The sequence below is a fragment of the Diceros bicornis genome, chromosome 7 (assembly GCF_020826845.1).
Source record: "Diceros bicornis minor isolate mBicDic1 chromosome 7, mDicBic1.mat.cur, whole genome shotgun sequence".
Taxonomy (NCBI): domain Eukaryota; kingdom Metazoa; phylum Chordata; class Mammalia; order Perissodactyla; family Rhinocerotidae; genus Diceros; species Diceros bicornis.
In genome coordinates, this window is record NC_080746.1 from 34,749,988 (window position 1) to 34,766,629 (window position 16,642).

General features: G+C 36.6%; 1 protein-coding gene across 4 annotated transcripts in view; it reads right to left on the bottom strand.

Annotated features, from left to right (window-relative positions):
* The window catches only part of CNTN5 (contactin 5), an 812,742-nt gene that overhangs the window by 494,080 nt on the left and 302,020 nt on the right, over positions 1 to 16,642 (bottom strand). The window contains exon 1 of one of the 4 annotated variants that reach the window (XM_058545359.1): positions 7,634 to 7,844. The exons of the other annotated variants lie outside the window; for them this stretch is intronic. Within the exon in view, the coding sequence (XP_058401342.1) occupies positions 7,634 to 7,691 (58 nt within the window). The 5' untranslated portion in view covers positions 7,692 to 7,844. Of the gene's footprint in view, positions 1 to 7,633; positions 7,845 to 16,642 lie in introns of those variants that run through there. 4 annotated transcript variants of the gene reach the window in all.

Sequence of the window (16,642 nt, forward strand, 5' to 3'; positions counted from 1 at the left end):
CTGAACTAACATCTGTTGGCAATCTTCCTCTTTTTACTGAGGAAGATTGGCTCTGAGCTAACATCTGTGCCCATCTTCCTCCATTTTGTATGTGGGAGGCCACTACAGCATGGCTTGATGAGCAGTGCATCAGTCCACACCTGGGATTCGCACCTGTAAAACTCAGGCCACCAAAGTAGAGCGTGTGAACTTAACCACTACACCACTGGGCCAGCCCCATGCATTTCTCTCTCTTTTTTTTTTTTTACAGAGGAATACCAGGCTATAAGTGTGGAAGGAAGATAGAATTAGAAAATTTCTATTTTGTGTTCCCTAATGTAATAATTTATTCAGGCAAAGACCATCAATGGATGCTAAAACCATTATAAGAAATTGTGATGGAGCAGTATATTCACATAGTTTCAAGATATCACTCCACACATTACTTATCAATATCAAAGAAAAAATATATCTTTAGAATGTATAATCTGGCAAATCTCATCTTATCCCATAGGATAAGGCTGACATCATAAGCTCTTTCATATGATAAATAGGAATTATGCATCATTGCTGGTGTAATATTTTTTGTGTGTGTGTGAAGAAGATTGGCCCTGAGCTATCACCTGTTTCCCATGTTCCCCACTTTGCTTAAGGAAGTTTGTCTCTGAGCTAACATCTGTGCCAGTCTTCCTCTATTTTGTATATGAGATGCTGCCACAGCATGGCTTGATGTGCAGTGCATAGGTCCACGCTCGGTATCTGAACCAGCGAACCCCGGGCCGCCAAAGTTGAGTGTGTGAACTCAACCACTATGCCACTGGGCTGGCCCCACCTGTGTAATAGTTTTACTAAAATATTTAATATATTCAAGAGGAAACCATCACACAAATCCAAATTCTGAGACACAAGACAATTTTCTTGGATTTTGTAAAAATGTAAATGTCATGAAAGATAAATCAAAGGGCATTATAGACAAAAGGAGTTTTGAGAGAGGATGCCAAAGGTACTGCGTGATACTCTATTGGGACAATTAGAGATATTCGAATAAGGATTGTACATTAGATAACATTATTGTACCACTGTTCAATATCTTCGGTATTACAATGCTGTTGTGATCATATAGGAAACTGTCCTTGTTCTTAGGAGACATGTTGAAGTGTCATCATATCACCCACCTGTTTTCAAATGGCTCAGGAAAAAAGTTCATGTGTATGTAGGTATGTATGTGTGTGTGTATGTATGTGTGCATCTATGATCTATCTACACATATTCATCTATGTAGATAGAGAGACAAAGCAAATGTAGAAAAATGTTAATAACCAGTGAAATTAAAGGAGGAGTTGACAAACTTTTTCTCTTAAGGGACAGATAGTAAACATTTTACCCTTTGTGACCCATATGGTCTCTGTTACAACTTCTCAACTCTGTTATTGTAGTGCAAAAGCAGCCATAGACAATACATAAATGAATGTGCATAGCTGTTTTCCAATAAAAATTTATTTTCAAAAACAGGTAACAAATTGAAATTGTCCATGGAACTGCAGACCCCTGATCTAAGTGAGTATTTATACAGATATTTTACTTCTCTGCAGGTTTGAAAAATACTCAAAATAAAAAACATAAGGGAAAAAAACAGTATTCTGTTGGAACAAAAATTATTTACTTGATGTTATTTGCTATAAAAGCGGAAATGACAACTGTACTTGATAAGAAGTTATGTAGACTTTAATTGCTGTGATGTCATTCCCCTTCTCAGCAAGATAAAGAGAAGAAGTTTAGAGGCTATTTAGATCCAGGCCATTAGAAACAAACAAAAAGTACCATTAGCCAGAGAGAACAAAGATTTCTAAATATTAAACTGCACATTCCCTGATCCTGTTATTTTTGCTTATAAACTTATTAAGTTACAAATAATGAGTGATAATAGAAAGAAGCCTTTCCAGAGAAATGTAATTATTTGAATATCAAACTTGGACATGTTCTACTTTAACCACTAATCTTATAAAATATTCATGCTGTAGGAAAATAAATTTTATTACTTACACTGTATGTGAACTCACTAACCTTGTGATACTTAACACACCACAGTACATACTATATGGGCATTAGCTTTCTCCTCGAAGACTTGTTTGAAATTAAGTTGCCTCAGCAGATGTGATTTAAACACAAAGCAAATGCTTGTTCCATTGCTGTTCTAGTCTCTCTCTCTCTCTGATTTAATGGTTATCACTTGGTTTTAGTTTTGCAGGTGATTTCTATATCCTTTATCTTGCTTATCAGTATTTTTAATGCAATTTTATACAATGAGTGTGTATTATACACTTACATCTATGTGTGTAATTAAATATATATAGAGAGATAGATGTATATTTTGTCACCTACTACCGACAAAAGCCTTGTGAAATTTCCCAGGGAACACCTACATCTGACTGAATAGTGGGAAAAGGGGGGGAATGCTTCAGAGGATGGCAAGCCACCGAAAGAATCTAGGGACACATGAAGACATTAAGGGATAAGCAAGTGTCCAAAGAATAGGAAGGATGCCCAAAACACAATTTCTCTTTTAAAACAGAAATAGTTGGAATCTCAGATAGACTAGAGGAGGTCATAGTGCTTTTTTTCAGAAAATGGAAATGTTCTTGAGTACACTGGAGTCATTATTTATGAACAGAAAGAATTAATTATGCAGGTTTTAAAAACACCTCAGTTACAACAGGCATAATTTGGGCATGAAGAAAATGTGTTTTAAAGCATGTTAACCCCAATGGAACAGATAAATCTGACAGGAAACAATGAAATCAGAAGTTAGATAACAGTGATGGCGATATTAACAAAAGACTTAGGGCAATATAGAGTAATGTTTGGCAGGTAATGTGGTCTCAGCCTAGTGAAAAAGTAACTCAAACTGCATCCTCTTTGGTAAAGGGTAGTATTTAAAACTGTATATTATTTTTCAACATAAAATAATGATTTATTGTAGGAATGTGGAAGATAAAATAGAGGTATTCATAATCCTTCCAGACCCAGAGCACAATTGTTATCATCTAATACAATTCACCCCCGCATTTATTTACTTAGGAAATCATATAAACTCATAAAATTTTGTATCTTGTTTTTTTGGCATGATATTCTAAGCATTTTATTCAAAAGGCCTGCTAACGGGAATGGAATTGGTCATTCATTCAAAATACATTTTTTGAAGATCTTCTCTGCGTTAGGGACATTGGTGGCCTCATATTCTGGAGATAAATATATTTGCAGTCTGTTGAAGCCAATATCCTAAAGTATCTTGTGGAACTGCCTCTAGTTTTAATGAAATAATTATTTACCATCTGGCATAAAGCTATGAAGTTACAAATTTCTACAAATATATTTACCTAACAGATAAATCATAATAGAATAATATGTTGTCAGTGGAAACTACTATATTATTTGCGATAGCATTTGATTGCCAGGGGAAATATTCATGTTCTCTAATCACAGATGATATTCAAGATGCTAGTAAAATTATTCAAAGTAATAAAAACCTAGGAGCCTAGAGGTTGCTTTTTGACAGACATAAATGTACCTTAACTATTTTACTTTAATATTATGTAGTTTTTAACTCTGGGCCACTCTCATTTAATATAACCAGAAAGGACACAAGTTCATGTCCTTGACATCTGATTACTTATAGATAAGTAGACATCAGTCATTCTCAAACTCTCCTACTCCATATCCTTCATGAGGCTTCTCTATCACTTATATGTCATCCAAAAAAAGAAAGCATAGTCTCTTCTCTAAGTATCATTGACACTTATAGAAAATTTCAGAATTCCTTAGATCCTCTATTTGTCACAGGATCAGGTGATCTGAGAGGCTAAAAAGTTAAATAAGCCTGGCAGATCCCAATAAAATATGATAAAATTCACTAACACAAAGAAATGTAGAAAGATAATTAAAATAGTATTTTGAGTTTTTAATCCTCTCTATAAAATCAACTTCTAGTACTTAAACTATAGATTAGCCTGAATAAGATATAAAATACAGTTTTGTCCTAAATTTGCCTCTACTAAAGAAGTGGCAAATGTTCCCAGTGATTAAATCTCGGTGTGGGACACCTGACACTGATGGCATCAAAATGATGTCAGGTGGTGCAGGGACTTTTGAGTAAATACTATAGTGGGAATTTTCTTCTTTCTCTTTAATCCTGATTGTTTTAAGGAAAAAGTTTTCATGTATTTTATGTCCTTAAAACAACTGTTCCTCAGTCTTTCTAAGAGAGAAGCTGGCCTCAGGCTCAGTTTGCTAGGGGAAAAGGTCTATCTGAAACCTAATAACATTTTAAATTATATTTTTACGGTTATCTTCTATATCTGACAAGTGAAAAAATGATATACTTTTTAAAATTAATATAAATAAATTCAAGTAAAAATGTATCAATTCAGAGAAAAAATTAAGTCAATATAGTAAATGTCATATGTGAAAATGACAAAAATCAGAAATTGTGTTATATTATGGGGTACAGAGGCATGGAAAGTCATAGCAGTGGTACACGTATGAATACAACACTGGCCTAGGCCTGAGCTGTTCAATAAAGTAGCCACTAGTCACATGTGCCTACCGGGCACTTGAAATATTGCTGGTCCAAATTGAGATGGTCTATAAATATAAAATACATTCCTGATTTCAAAGATAAATATTTTTATATTAGTTACATGTTATAATAAGATATTTTGAATATATTAAATAAATGAATATTGTATTAAAATTAATTTCATCTGTTCTTTAGATTTTTAATACGGTTGACTACAAGAAAATGTAAAATTACACAAGTCACTCATATTGTACTTCTACTGGACAGCACTAGCCTAGACAGTGACTCCTTAGCATTCTAAGAACTCCACAGTTTTTTTCAATCTTTTGTTCTATTAGTTTTGTCTTACTCATCAATTAGATACTCTATACTTTTAAAAAAGGTTTTATACACCTAGGCCTTTATTTAAAACATTGGTCCTCAAGATTTTCTGTTCATAGAGTCTGTAAAGGAATGTTTTAAAAAAGCATGTATACCATCAAACATCTGCAGTTTGGTATCTGAAATTTGTCAACATAAATTTAAATAATTGCTAATGATATATTTCCAGCACACTATCGTATCATTCTTTTGAAAGAACCAATAGAACCTACTATAGTGGCTATTAGAAACATGTCATAATTCGTTGAAAAATATGCTCTCGGCTGTACCATTTTGCATTTCCACCAGCAATGAATGAGAGTTCCTGCTACTCCACATCCTAGCTAGCATTTGGTGTTGTCCATGTTTTGGATTTCTACCATTCTAATAGGTGCATAGTGGTATTTCATTGTTGTTTTATTTTTCAATTCACTAAGGACATTTGATGTTGACTATGTTTTCATATTGTTATTTGCCATCTTTTTATCTTCTTTGGTGAGGTATCTGTTCAGCTTTTGCCTATTTTTTAATTGGGTTATTTGTTTTCTCACTATTGAGTTTTAAGAATTCTTTGTAGACTTTGGATAACAGATTTTATCAGGTATAATTTTGCAAATATTTTCTCTCAGTCTGTGGCTTGTCTTTTCATTCTACTGTCAGTATCTTTCATATCTTTTTCCCACATTGTTATTGTTATATAGTATCTCGTATGAGAATTAGGGACCTTAAGAGAATTTTACTAGATTATTTCTAAGCTGTCTTCCAACTCTTAACACCTTAAGAAGTATATTTTTCAAATGGCATTTTGACATTACAACTTATCACGAAGTGTGATAATACAAACAAAAGCTAGCAACTCATGGACATGTAAAAGCATTCAATAGCCTGAGTTTTTCAAGATTTTGTTTTATGTTAGGAAAACAAAATGAAAACCATCATCCCTCCCCCATGTGTTAATCCATTACTAGATCCTAGCATGCAATTAACTATAAGGTACAAAAGTTGACTAACAAGAACAGTCTGGGTTAAAGGAAGTCTATGGTTTGAGAGCTTGTTAATTTTTCACGTTGTCATTATTAAACTGTGAGAGACAAGAATACTATGAATAAAATCAGATTGCCCTATTTAGTTTCTTGAATGTCTTTGTCAGTGAGGAAGTATTGGCTCTACCTAAGAACTTCAGAATGGGAATGTAAAGATAACTTGTGAAATAGAGGTTAGCAGAATGATCATATTCAATTGTTGGTTTTTCTAAGATCTCTCCCTACACTGTTTTATAGTCCCTTCTAAGTGTGCGATTGAGGGCCACGTGTATAGGCACATCAATTTTGTATTATTTGCATAGATTAGCGTAGCCTTTCCACAGGCAATTTTCTATTATTTTCATGCCAATATAAATGCCAAATACTATTCAAGTAAGAAGAAGCTTAAAGAAAGGTAGATTGCATCTTGTCACTAATCGAAGCACAATGAGTGAGCTGAAGATATTTCTCAGCTCAGATCAAAGTTGTCCCGTTAAATAAACACACAAAGAATGGTCTGTTCACCAGACTTGCTGTGGTTAAGACTTTTGAACATTTACACAGCAGCTTAGGTAAATTTCAGCATTGTCATCCATTCTCAAGGTATTTAAACTTTATAGTTTTGCAGATCTTATAGAAGTACTTTCATTAACTCCTTCAAGCATATTCTTTTGTATAAGAAAAAAATGATGCTCAAATCATCAATTATACAAGTATGATTTTTTTTCTCATGAAAGAGATGCTTGGAATTATTTAATCTGTGTATTATATAAAAAGAAGAAATAATAACTCTAGTAATTTTAAAATTTAATGTAGTCAAAAGGCAAATAGAAAGAGTCTTTTTCTGAGATGTATATGACTGAGAAAACATCCACGAACACCAAACTTTCTGGCAATAACGTTTTTCTATTACTTATCACATGTGCATTAGTTTCGTAAGGCTGTGGTAACAAATTATCACAAACTGGATGGCTTAAAAAATCCCAAATCAAGATGTCAGCAGGACTATGTTCTCTGTGAAGGCTCCAGGGCAGAATCCATCCCATGCCTTTCTCTTAACTTCTGGTGTTGTTGACAATCCTTGATGTTCCTTGGTATTTACACGCCTCACTCAAATCTTTTCCTCCATCTTCACATGGTTTTCTTCCTGTGTTTCACTGTCTATGTCTCTGCTTTCTTTTCTTACAAGGACATATTGGGGGGGCTTTGGACAAGATGGCGGCGTAAGCAGACTCGGAACTCACCTCCTCCCGTGGACACAGCCAATTTACAACTACTCGTGGAAAATTACCCCTGAGACAGAACTGAAAACGGGATAAGAGGAACTCCTGCAACAATTGACAATCCTAACTGAGGTAGAAGAGGCAGAGACTGCCTTCTGGAGAGAAAAAACGCCGTCTTCACAAGCTGCCAGCGTCAGGGTCGCTGGGAGCCGCCCACAGGTACGCAGCCCTCCCTGGAGGCGCGGGGCCATGAGCTGGGGAGCGGCCCCGCTGCGGGCATTTTGTGGACCCAGCACAATCGACACCAGCGGCATAATATCTGACTGTGCCTGCTACTAAAGCATTGGGGAGTACCTCTAGAAAACCCGGTTCACAAAGAAACTAAAACCGGCTCTTAAACTCACCCGTTTCAGAAAGCATCCTAAAATCACCACAAAGAAAGGTGCACAGTGCTTTGGTGACAAGAGACTCACCTAATAGGCCCTGAGTGCATCTCGGTGAGGGGTGAGACCTCTCCAGAGACTGGGACATTGGCGGCGGCCATTATTGTGGCCTGGTGTGAGCGTGCTGACACAGATGCCATTGGAGTTCTCCCTGAGGCCTGCTAGCCCAGGGTCTGCCCCACCCGCTAGAGCACTGATTTAATCCAGCTCAGCCAGGGCAGGCAGCCCACCCTAGAGACCGGCCCCACCCCACAACAAGCCCTCAGGCAACTTGTGGGCCTGCATAGATTGGTGACTGGATTCTCTGCAGCCTGGCAACTGAGCCAACTCGAGCGGGCAGGGTGTGCACAAGGAGCGGGTGGAGAGTGTGGGGCGGTGGCAGAGTGTGTGGAGCTCCCGTTTTGGAGAGACTGGGTCCGCTTGGGGAAGTCGGGGTGCGCACATGGGGCAGGACTGTGTTGACTGTGTGTGTGGACCTGTGGGCGGCAGGGCTTATCAGCTGCAGAAGACTTGTGCTTCTCAAAGACCCACATAGGAGGTTTGCCCCACCTTCCAAAGCCTGAAACAATTGGGTGCTCCTGTGCCTGAGGCCAGCCCTACCCAGCTGCAATCCTCAGAGAGCTGACAAGAGACCGAATAGGGTAGAGGCTTACAGCAATTGTAAGGCCCTGAGCCTAACAACCTGCCACACTAGGGGCGTACTCACTTAAAAGAAATACTGCAACACGAATGTGGTATTAGAACTTGCAGCCAACTGTGCTGGGGCTCCCCACACCTGATAAAGAGACTGAAGGGCCCACAACAACTACAAGCAGCTGAGCATTACAACAGCTGGCCAGTAGCATAACTCGGCCTCCCTGGGCGCCTACAGGGAGAGCAAACAGGCCACAACAGAAGGACACACGTAGCCCACATAGGGGTCACCCCTGGAACATTGAGAACTGAGGGAAGCACACTGGAAGCCTCCTAAGGCATCACTTACATAAGGTCACCTATCCAAGAGCAGGAGACGTAGCTGACCTACCTAATACGTAGACACAAGCACAGGGAAAGAGGCAAAATGAGGAGGCAAAAGAATACATTCCAAGTAAGGGAACAGGACAAAACGCCAGAAAAGGAACTAAGTGAAACAGAAATGAGCAACGTACCCGACAGAGAGTTCAAACTAAGAGTGTTAAGGATGCTCACTGATCTGGGGAGAAGAATCGATGAACTCAGTGAGAATGTCAACAAAGAAATGGAAGATATAAAAAAGAATCAATCAGAAATGAAGAATACAATACTGGAAATGAAAAATTCATTAGAGGGACTCAAAAGCAGAGTAGAGGATACAGAAGAACGGATCTGTGAGCTGGATGAAAGACTAGAAGAAATTACCCAAGGTGAACAGGTAAAAGAGAAAAGAATTAAAAAGAGTGAGGACAGTCTAAGGGACCTCTGGGACAACATCAAGCACACTAACATCTGTGTTATAGGTGTCCCAGAAGGAGAAGAGCGAGACAAGGGGGCAGAGAATCTATTTCAAGAAATAATAGATGAAAACTTCCCTAACCTAAGGAAGGAAATAGACATCCAGGTACAGGAATCACAGAGAGCCCCAAACAAGATAAACACAAAGAGGCCCACACCAAGACACATCATAATCAAAATGTCCAGAGTTAAAGATAAAGAGAGAATCCTAAAAGCCGCAAGAGAATGTCAAGTTACATACAAAGGAAACCCCATAAGGCTATCAGCTGACTTCTCAGCAGAAACCTTACAGGCTAGAAGAGAATGGCACAATATATTTAAAGTGCTAAAAGGAAAAAACTTACAGCCAAGAATACTCTACCAAGGAAGGTTGTCATTCAAAATGGAAGGAGAGATCAAAATTTTCCCAGATAAGCAAAAATTAAAGGAGTTTGTCACCAAGAAACCAGTGCTACAAGAAATGTTAAAGGGACTGATTTAAGGGGAAAAGAGAAGACCACAAATAGGAAAAATTATCTATTTCCATGATTAGAACGTAATGGATACAAATGCACAAAAAAGAGGTTAGATATGATATCAAAAACATAAAAGGAGGGAGGAGAGGAGTTAAAGATTACGGCTTTCAGACAGAGAACAAACTAAAGTGACCATCAATTCTGTATAGAAGAAGAAAGGAACAGAGAAGGACTACTAAAACACTGAGAAAAAAAAAAAGTTAAAAAATGGCAGTAAGTACATACTTATCAATAGCTACTTTAAACGTCAATGGACTAAATGCTCCAATTAAAAGGCATAGGGTGGCTGACTGGATAAAAAAACAAGACCCATATATATGCTGCATACAAGAGACACACTTCAGACCTAAGGACACTCACAAACTAAAAGTGAAGGGATGGAAAAAGATACTCCACGCAAATGGCAATGAAAAGAAAGCTGGGGTAGCAGTACTCATATCAGACAAAATAGACTTTAAAACAAAAACCGTAAAAAGAGACAAAGAAGGGCATTACATAATGATCAAGGGAACAATCCAACAAGAGGATATAACACTTGTAAATATCTACGCACTGGATGTAGGTGCACCTAAATATATAAAGCAATTATTAACAGACATAAAAACAGAAATAGACAGTAACACAATAAGAGTAGGGGACTTGAACTCCACTTACACCAACGGATAGATCATCCAAACAGAAGATCAATAAGGAAACATTGGCCTTAAACGACACACTAGAACAGATGGACCTAGTAGATATAGACAGAGCATTCCATCCAAAAACTGAAGAATACACGTTCTTTTCAAATGCACGTGGAACATTCTCCAGGATTGATCACATATTAGGCCACAAAACAAGTCTCCATAAATTTAAGAAGATTGAAATAATACCAAGCATCTTTCCTGACCACAATGGTATGAAACTAGAAATCAACTAGAGGAAGAAAATCAGAAAAGCCACAAATACATGGAGATTAAACAAAATGCTACTGAACAACGACTGGGTTAACAAAGAAATCAAAGAAGAAATCAAAAAAACCTGGAGACAAATGAAAATGAAAATACGACATGCCAGAATTTATGGGACACAGCAAAAGCGGTTCTAAGAGGGAAGTTTATAGCGATACAGGCCTATCTCAACAAACAAGAAAAATCTCACATAAACAATCTAACAATGTACCTAATGGAACTGGAAAAAGAAGAACAAACAAAGCCCCAAATCAGTAGAAGAAGGGAAATAATAAAAATCAGAGCAGAAATAAATGAAATAGAGACCAAAAAAACAATAGAAAAAATTAATAAAACCAAGAGCTGGTTCTTTGAAAAGATCAACAAAGTTGACAAACTTTTAGCTAGACTCAGCAAGAAAAAAAGAAAGAAGGCACAAATAAGTAAAATCAGAAATGAAAGAGGCGAGGTTACAACAGACACCTCGGAAATACAAAAGATTATAAAAGAATACTATGAAAAGCTATATGCCAACCAATTTGACAATCTGGAAGAAATGGATAAATTCTCAGAATCATACAACCTTCCAAAACTGGATCAAGAAGAAGTAGAGAATTTGAATAGACCAATCACCAGTAAGGAGATCGAAACAGTAATCACAAACCTCCCCAAAAATAAAAGTCCAGGACCAGACGGCTTCCCTGGTGAATTCTACCAAACATTCAAAGAAGACTTAATACCTATCCTTCTCAAACTCTTCCAAAAAATTGAGGAGGGGGGGAAGCTCCCTAACTCATTCTACGAAGCTGACATTACCCTGATACCAAAACCAGACAAGGACAACACAAAAAAAGAAAATTACAGGCCAATATCACTGATGAACATCGATGCAAAAATCCTCAACAAAATACTAGCAAATTGCATACAACAACACGTTAAAAAGATTATACACCATGATCAAGTGGGATTTATTCCAGGTATGCAGGGATGGTTTAACATTCGCAAATCAATCAACGTAATACACCACATTAATAAAATGAAGAATAAAAATCACATGATCATCTCAATAGATGCAGAGAAAGCATTTGACAAGATACAGCATCCATTTATGATAAAAACTCTGAATAAAATGGGTATAGAAGGAAAGTACCTCAACATAATAAAGACCATATATGACAAACCCACAGCTAATATCATCCTCAATGGTGAAAAACTGAAAGCTATCCCTCTAAGAACAGGAACCAGACAAGGATGCCCACTGTCACCACTCCTGTTTAACATAGTACTGGAAGTCCTAGCCAGAGCAATCAGGCAAGAGAAAGAAATAAAAGAGATCCAAATTGGAAAGGAAGAAGTGAAACTGTCACTATTTGCAGATGACATGATTATATATAGAGAGAACCCTAAAGAATCCACCAGAAAACTTTTAGAAGTAATAAAGGAATAGGGTAAAGTTGCAGGATACAAAATCAACATACAAAAATCAGTTGCATTTCTGTACACTAACAACGAAGTAGCAGAAAGAGAAATTAAGAATACCATCCCATTTACAATTGCAACAAAAAGAATAAAATATCTAGGAATAAACTTAACCAAAGAGGTGAAAGATCTGTACACCGAAAAATATAAAACATTGCTGAAAGAAATTCAAGAAGACACAAAGAAATGGAAAGACATTCTGTGCTCTTGGATTGGAAGAATTAACAAAATTAAGATGTCCATACTTCCTAAAGCCATATATAGATTCAATGCAATCCCTATAAAATTTCCAACAACATTTTTCACAGAAATAGAACAAAGAATCCTAAAATTTATTTGGCACAACAAAAGACCCCGAATAGCTAAAGGAATCCTGAGAAAAGAGAACAAAGCTGGAGGTATCACACTCCCTGATTTCAAAATATACTACAAAGCTATAATAACCCAAACAGCATGGTACTGGCACAAAAACAGACACACAGATCCTTGGAATAGAATTGAAAGCCCAGAAACAAACCCACACATCTATGGATAGCTAATCTTTGACAAAGGAGCCAAGAACATACAATGGGGAAAAGAAAGTCTCTTCAACAAATGGTGTTGGGAAAACTGGATAGCCACATGCAAAAAAATGAAAGTAGACCCTTACCTTACACCATACACAAAAATTAACTCCAAATGGATTAAAGACTTGAATGTAAGACCTGAAACTGTGAAACTTCTAGAAGAAAACATAGGCAGCACGTTCTTCGACATCAGTCTTAGCAACATCTTTTCAAACACCACGTCTGACTGGGCAAGAGAAACAATAGAAAAAACAAACAAATGGGACTACATCAAACTAAAAAGCTTCTGCACAGCAAAGGAAACCATCAACGAAACGAAAAGACAACCTAACAATTGGGAGAAGATATTTGCAAACCATACTTCTGATAAGGGCTTAATCTCCAAAATATATAAAGAACTCATGCATCTCACCAACAAAAAAACTACCAACCCAATTAACAAATGGGCAAAAGACCTAAACAGACATTTCTCCAAAGAAGATATACAGATGGCCAACAGACACATGAAAAGATGTTCAAAATCACTAACTATCAGGGAAATGCAAATCAAAATTACAATGAGATATCACCTCACGCCTGTCAGAATGGCGATGATTAACAAGACAGGAAACAACATGTGTTGGAGAGGATGTGGAGAGAAGGGAACTCTCATACACTGCTGGTGGGAGTGCAAACTGGTGCAGCCACTATGGAAAACAGTATGGAGATTCCTCAAAAAATCAAGGATAGAACTACCATATGATCCAGCTATTCCACTGTTGGGTATTTATCCAAAGAACTTGAAAACACCAATTTGTAAAGGTACATGCACCCCTGTGTTCATTGCAGCGTTATTCACAATAGCCAAGACTTGGAAGCAACCTAAGTGCCCATCAAGGGATGAATGCATAAAGAAGATGTGGTATATATACACAATGGAATACTACTCAGCCATAAGAAACGATGAAATCCAGCCATTTGTGACAACATGGATGGACATTGAGGGTATAATGCAAAGTGAAATAAGTCAGAGCGAGAAGGTCAAATACCGTATGATTTCCTTCATTAAGTAGTAGATAATAACAACAGTAAAGAAACACATAGGGATAGAGATTGGATTGGTGGTTACCAGAGGGGAAGGGGGGAGGGAGGAGGGTGAAAGGGTAATTCGGTACATGTGTGTGGTGATGGGTTGTAATTAGTATTTGGGTGGTGAACATGATGTAATCTATGCAGAAATAGAAGTACAATGATGTACACCTGAAATTTTTACAATGTTATAAACCAATGTTACTGCATTAAACAAAAAAATTAAAAAAAGAAAACAAAAAGGACATATTGGATTAGGGCCTAACCTAATTGAGTATGACCTCATCTTAACATGATAACATCTGCAAAGATCCTATTTCCAAATAAGGTCACATTCTGAGATTCCAAGAAGGACATAAATTTTGGGGTGATATTATTCAACCCAGTACAAAATATAATCTATGAACTTTGGGTACAGATCAATCTGAATTTAAGTTCCAACTCTACTTCATAGCTATGTAATCTAAGACAAGTTATTTAACCTTTCTGATTATATATCGGTGTTTTTATATATAAAAGAATGATAATACTTACTTTGCCAGGTTGTTGTAAAGTTTAGAAATAATATTTGTAAATTGTCAAATAAGTATATGATACACAGAAGCCTCTAAAAATGTCAGCTATTATTATTTTTATAATCATTATTGTTATATAGAATCATAGCAGCTGCCTTCTATTATAAATACTTAATTGTTAAAGTAGAATTCTAGAAAGCAAATACAACTCTTTACCGAAACATGTGGAGAATTTCCTAAGTGTCACACTATTGCTTTGAAGTTAAAATATAATCATTTTTCCTTCAGCCTTGCTAACAGCATACTTCTCAGAGTTCAGCCAACTTTGTGGGAGGTAGGTGGGAACATGGTGTCCTCAGGGTTGATCCTGATGAGAGTACACTATAGACTGCTTTACACCACGACACAAGAACTATTCTACCCTTGCCTTTATTCTTTTTATAAATGTCAGTTTTTGTTTCTGTGATCAACCAATCAATTGTTATTTATCATCTACTATATGTAAAGTATTATGCAAGGTAATATGAATGACACAGAAATATTATATGATCATACTCACAAGGAACTTATAGTTTATTTGAGAAAGAAGACTAACATATAAAATAGCAACCATACTTAGGCAAATTAATTGTAATTTTAATAAGAAATCTTCTTTAACAAATATTTTTCAAATTCTTCTATTGGGCCGGTTAGTATACTGAGCACCAGGTACATAAAGATGACTGAAATGATTCCTTCCACAAGGTGCTCTTAGACGAGTGAAAGAGACAAAAGAGTGAACAGATCATTTCCATAGAATGTTGCAAGTTTAGGGATAAACTTAGACAGCGTATTGTATAACAGAGAAGGCAACGTAGATCAAAACAGGGGGGTGCCAAGGCTTCTGGGAGAAAGTGGCACTGAATTGATTATTGAAAGATTAGCAGCAGATAGTCCATTAGAGAAAGAACAGACGACAGGATAAGAAATTTTGAGGAAGAGGGAATAGTATTTGTGAGAAAATGTTCAGGGGCAAAAAATTTGTGAGTTTTTTGAAGTTATTCATAGCTCAGATTGGTAGAATTAAAAGGCACTGTTGAGAAAGTTCATGAAATGAGTCGAGTAAAAAGCAGGACCAGATCCTGAAGTGTTTTTAATATATTAGGATTTGATTCCATATTATCTGTGTGGACAAACAGAATTGCAATAGAGTTCCAAGAGAATTTTTTGAGGGCTAGAGAACTGAGGAAATTATCATTTGTTGGCTCCATACTTTATGTAGATACAAGATGCTTTTATATACATTATTCCATGCAATCCATATGGCAAATAAGCAAGGTACATATTAACTCCATTCTGCAGAGGAGAAAACTGGGTCAAAGACGTTAGGACATTTGCCCAAGATCACACCACAGGTAAATGACAATGACTGATTTGTTCAAATGATGACATCATGAGGGGTGTATGTGTAACGGGGGAACATAAGTATTATGAGAAAAGGCTTAGAAGAAATTCTTAGAATGAAATTCATATGAGATATTTGTAGGATCAGTGAAATAACTGATGAAGCTACTGAAATAAAATGTGGATATACAGAGTGCAGTCAGAATATGAAGGCATATAACCATAAGCCCAGGAACAGATTTGAAAAGGCTGAAAATTGAGAATGGTGAAGATTTCTTAGGAAGGTAGTGAAATTATTAAAATAAATTTTGGATCAATTTCATTTGACTGAGATAAATGAACACAAGAACTTAGAAAGGAAGTCATTACTGTACCAATTCAGGTAGTGATGACCCCAAATCTGGAGTCAGATTAGGAGTGGTACAGGTAGGAGATTTGTTGGCAGTGGGAATAAAACAGAATTTGTTACAAAGAAAGAAACAAACCGTAAAAGTGAAAAAATATCCAATTTTAAAATTGGCTGACTATTGGAACATGTAGAAAGATTAAAATATTTTAAGCCATGTGGGACTAAGAATAGGAATATAAGTGACAGGAGCTTTGCTTAAGGAATCTGAGCTGGTGAGGCTTACAGGTGGTGTGGTGAGATGATACATTCGGTTTTAGATACACTGAGTTGGAGATGACAGTGAAATATCCAAACAGCGTATCCAACAGTCTCTAGATATTGCTCATGAATCAGAATACATTATTAAAGTGAACGTGCAGTAGTGAGGGAAAAAAATGCACCTGTGATTGTGTCTCCTTTCTTTCTTAGATCATTTTTCGAGGAGTTGGAAATGTTAACATACAGGATCAGTTCTAAATAAATGGGTAGTTTCAAGTGTCAGAAGGAGTCTGATTTATTTTTCTTAAGGATTGGTTAAAAGAAAAAGTATTTGAAATAAATAAAGATTTCTTCCTGTGTGCTGTGTTGCTGAAATGTCACAAATATGCTAATTCTGAGGTCCTATTTTGAAGGTGTATATGAAAGTAGTTCGGGGCCGTGGGCTATACGCAGATTACCTATTTGGTGACTTCAAAGAATGATTTCAAAACAACACTAATATACACA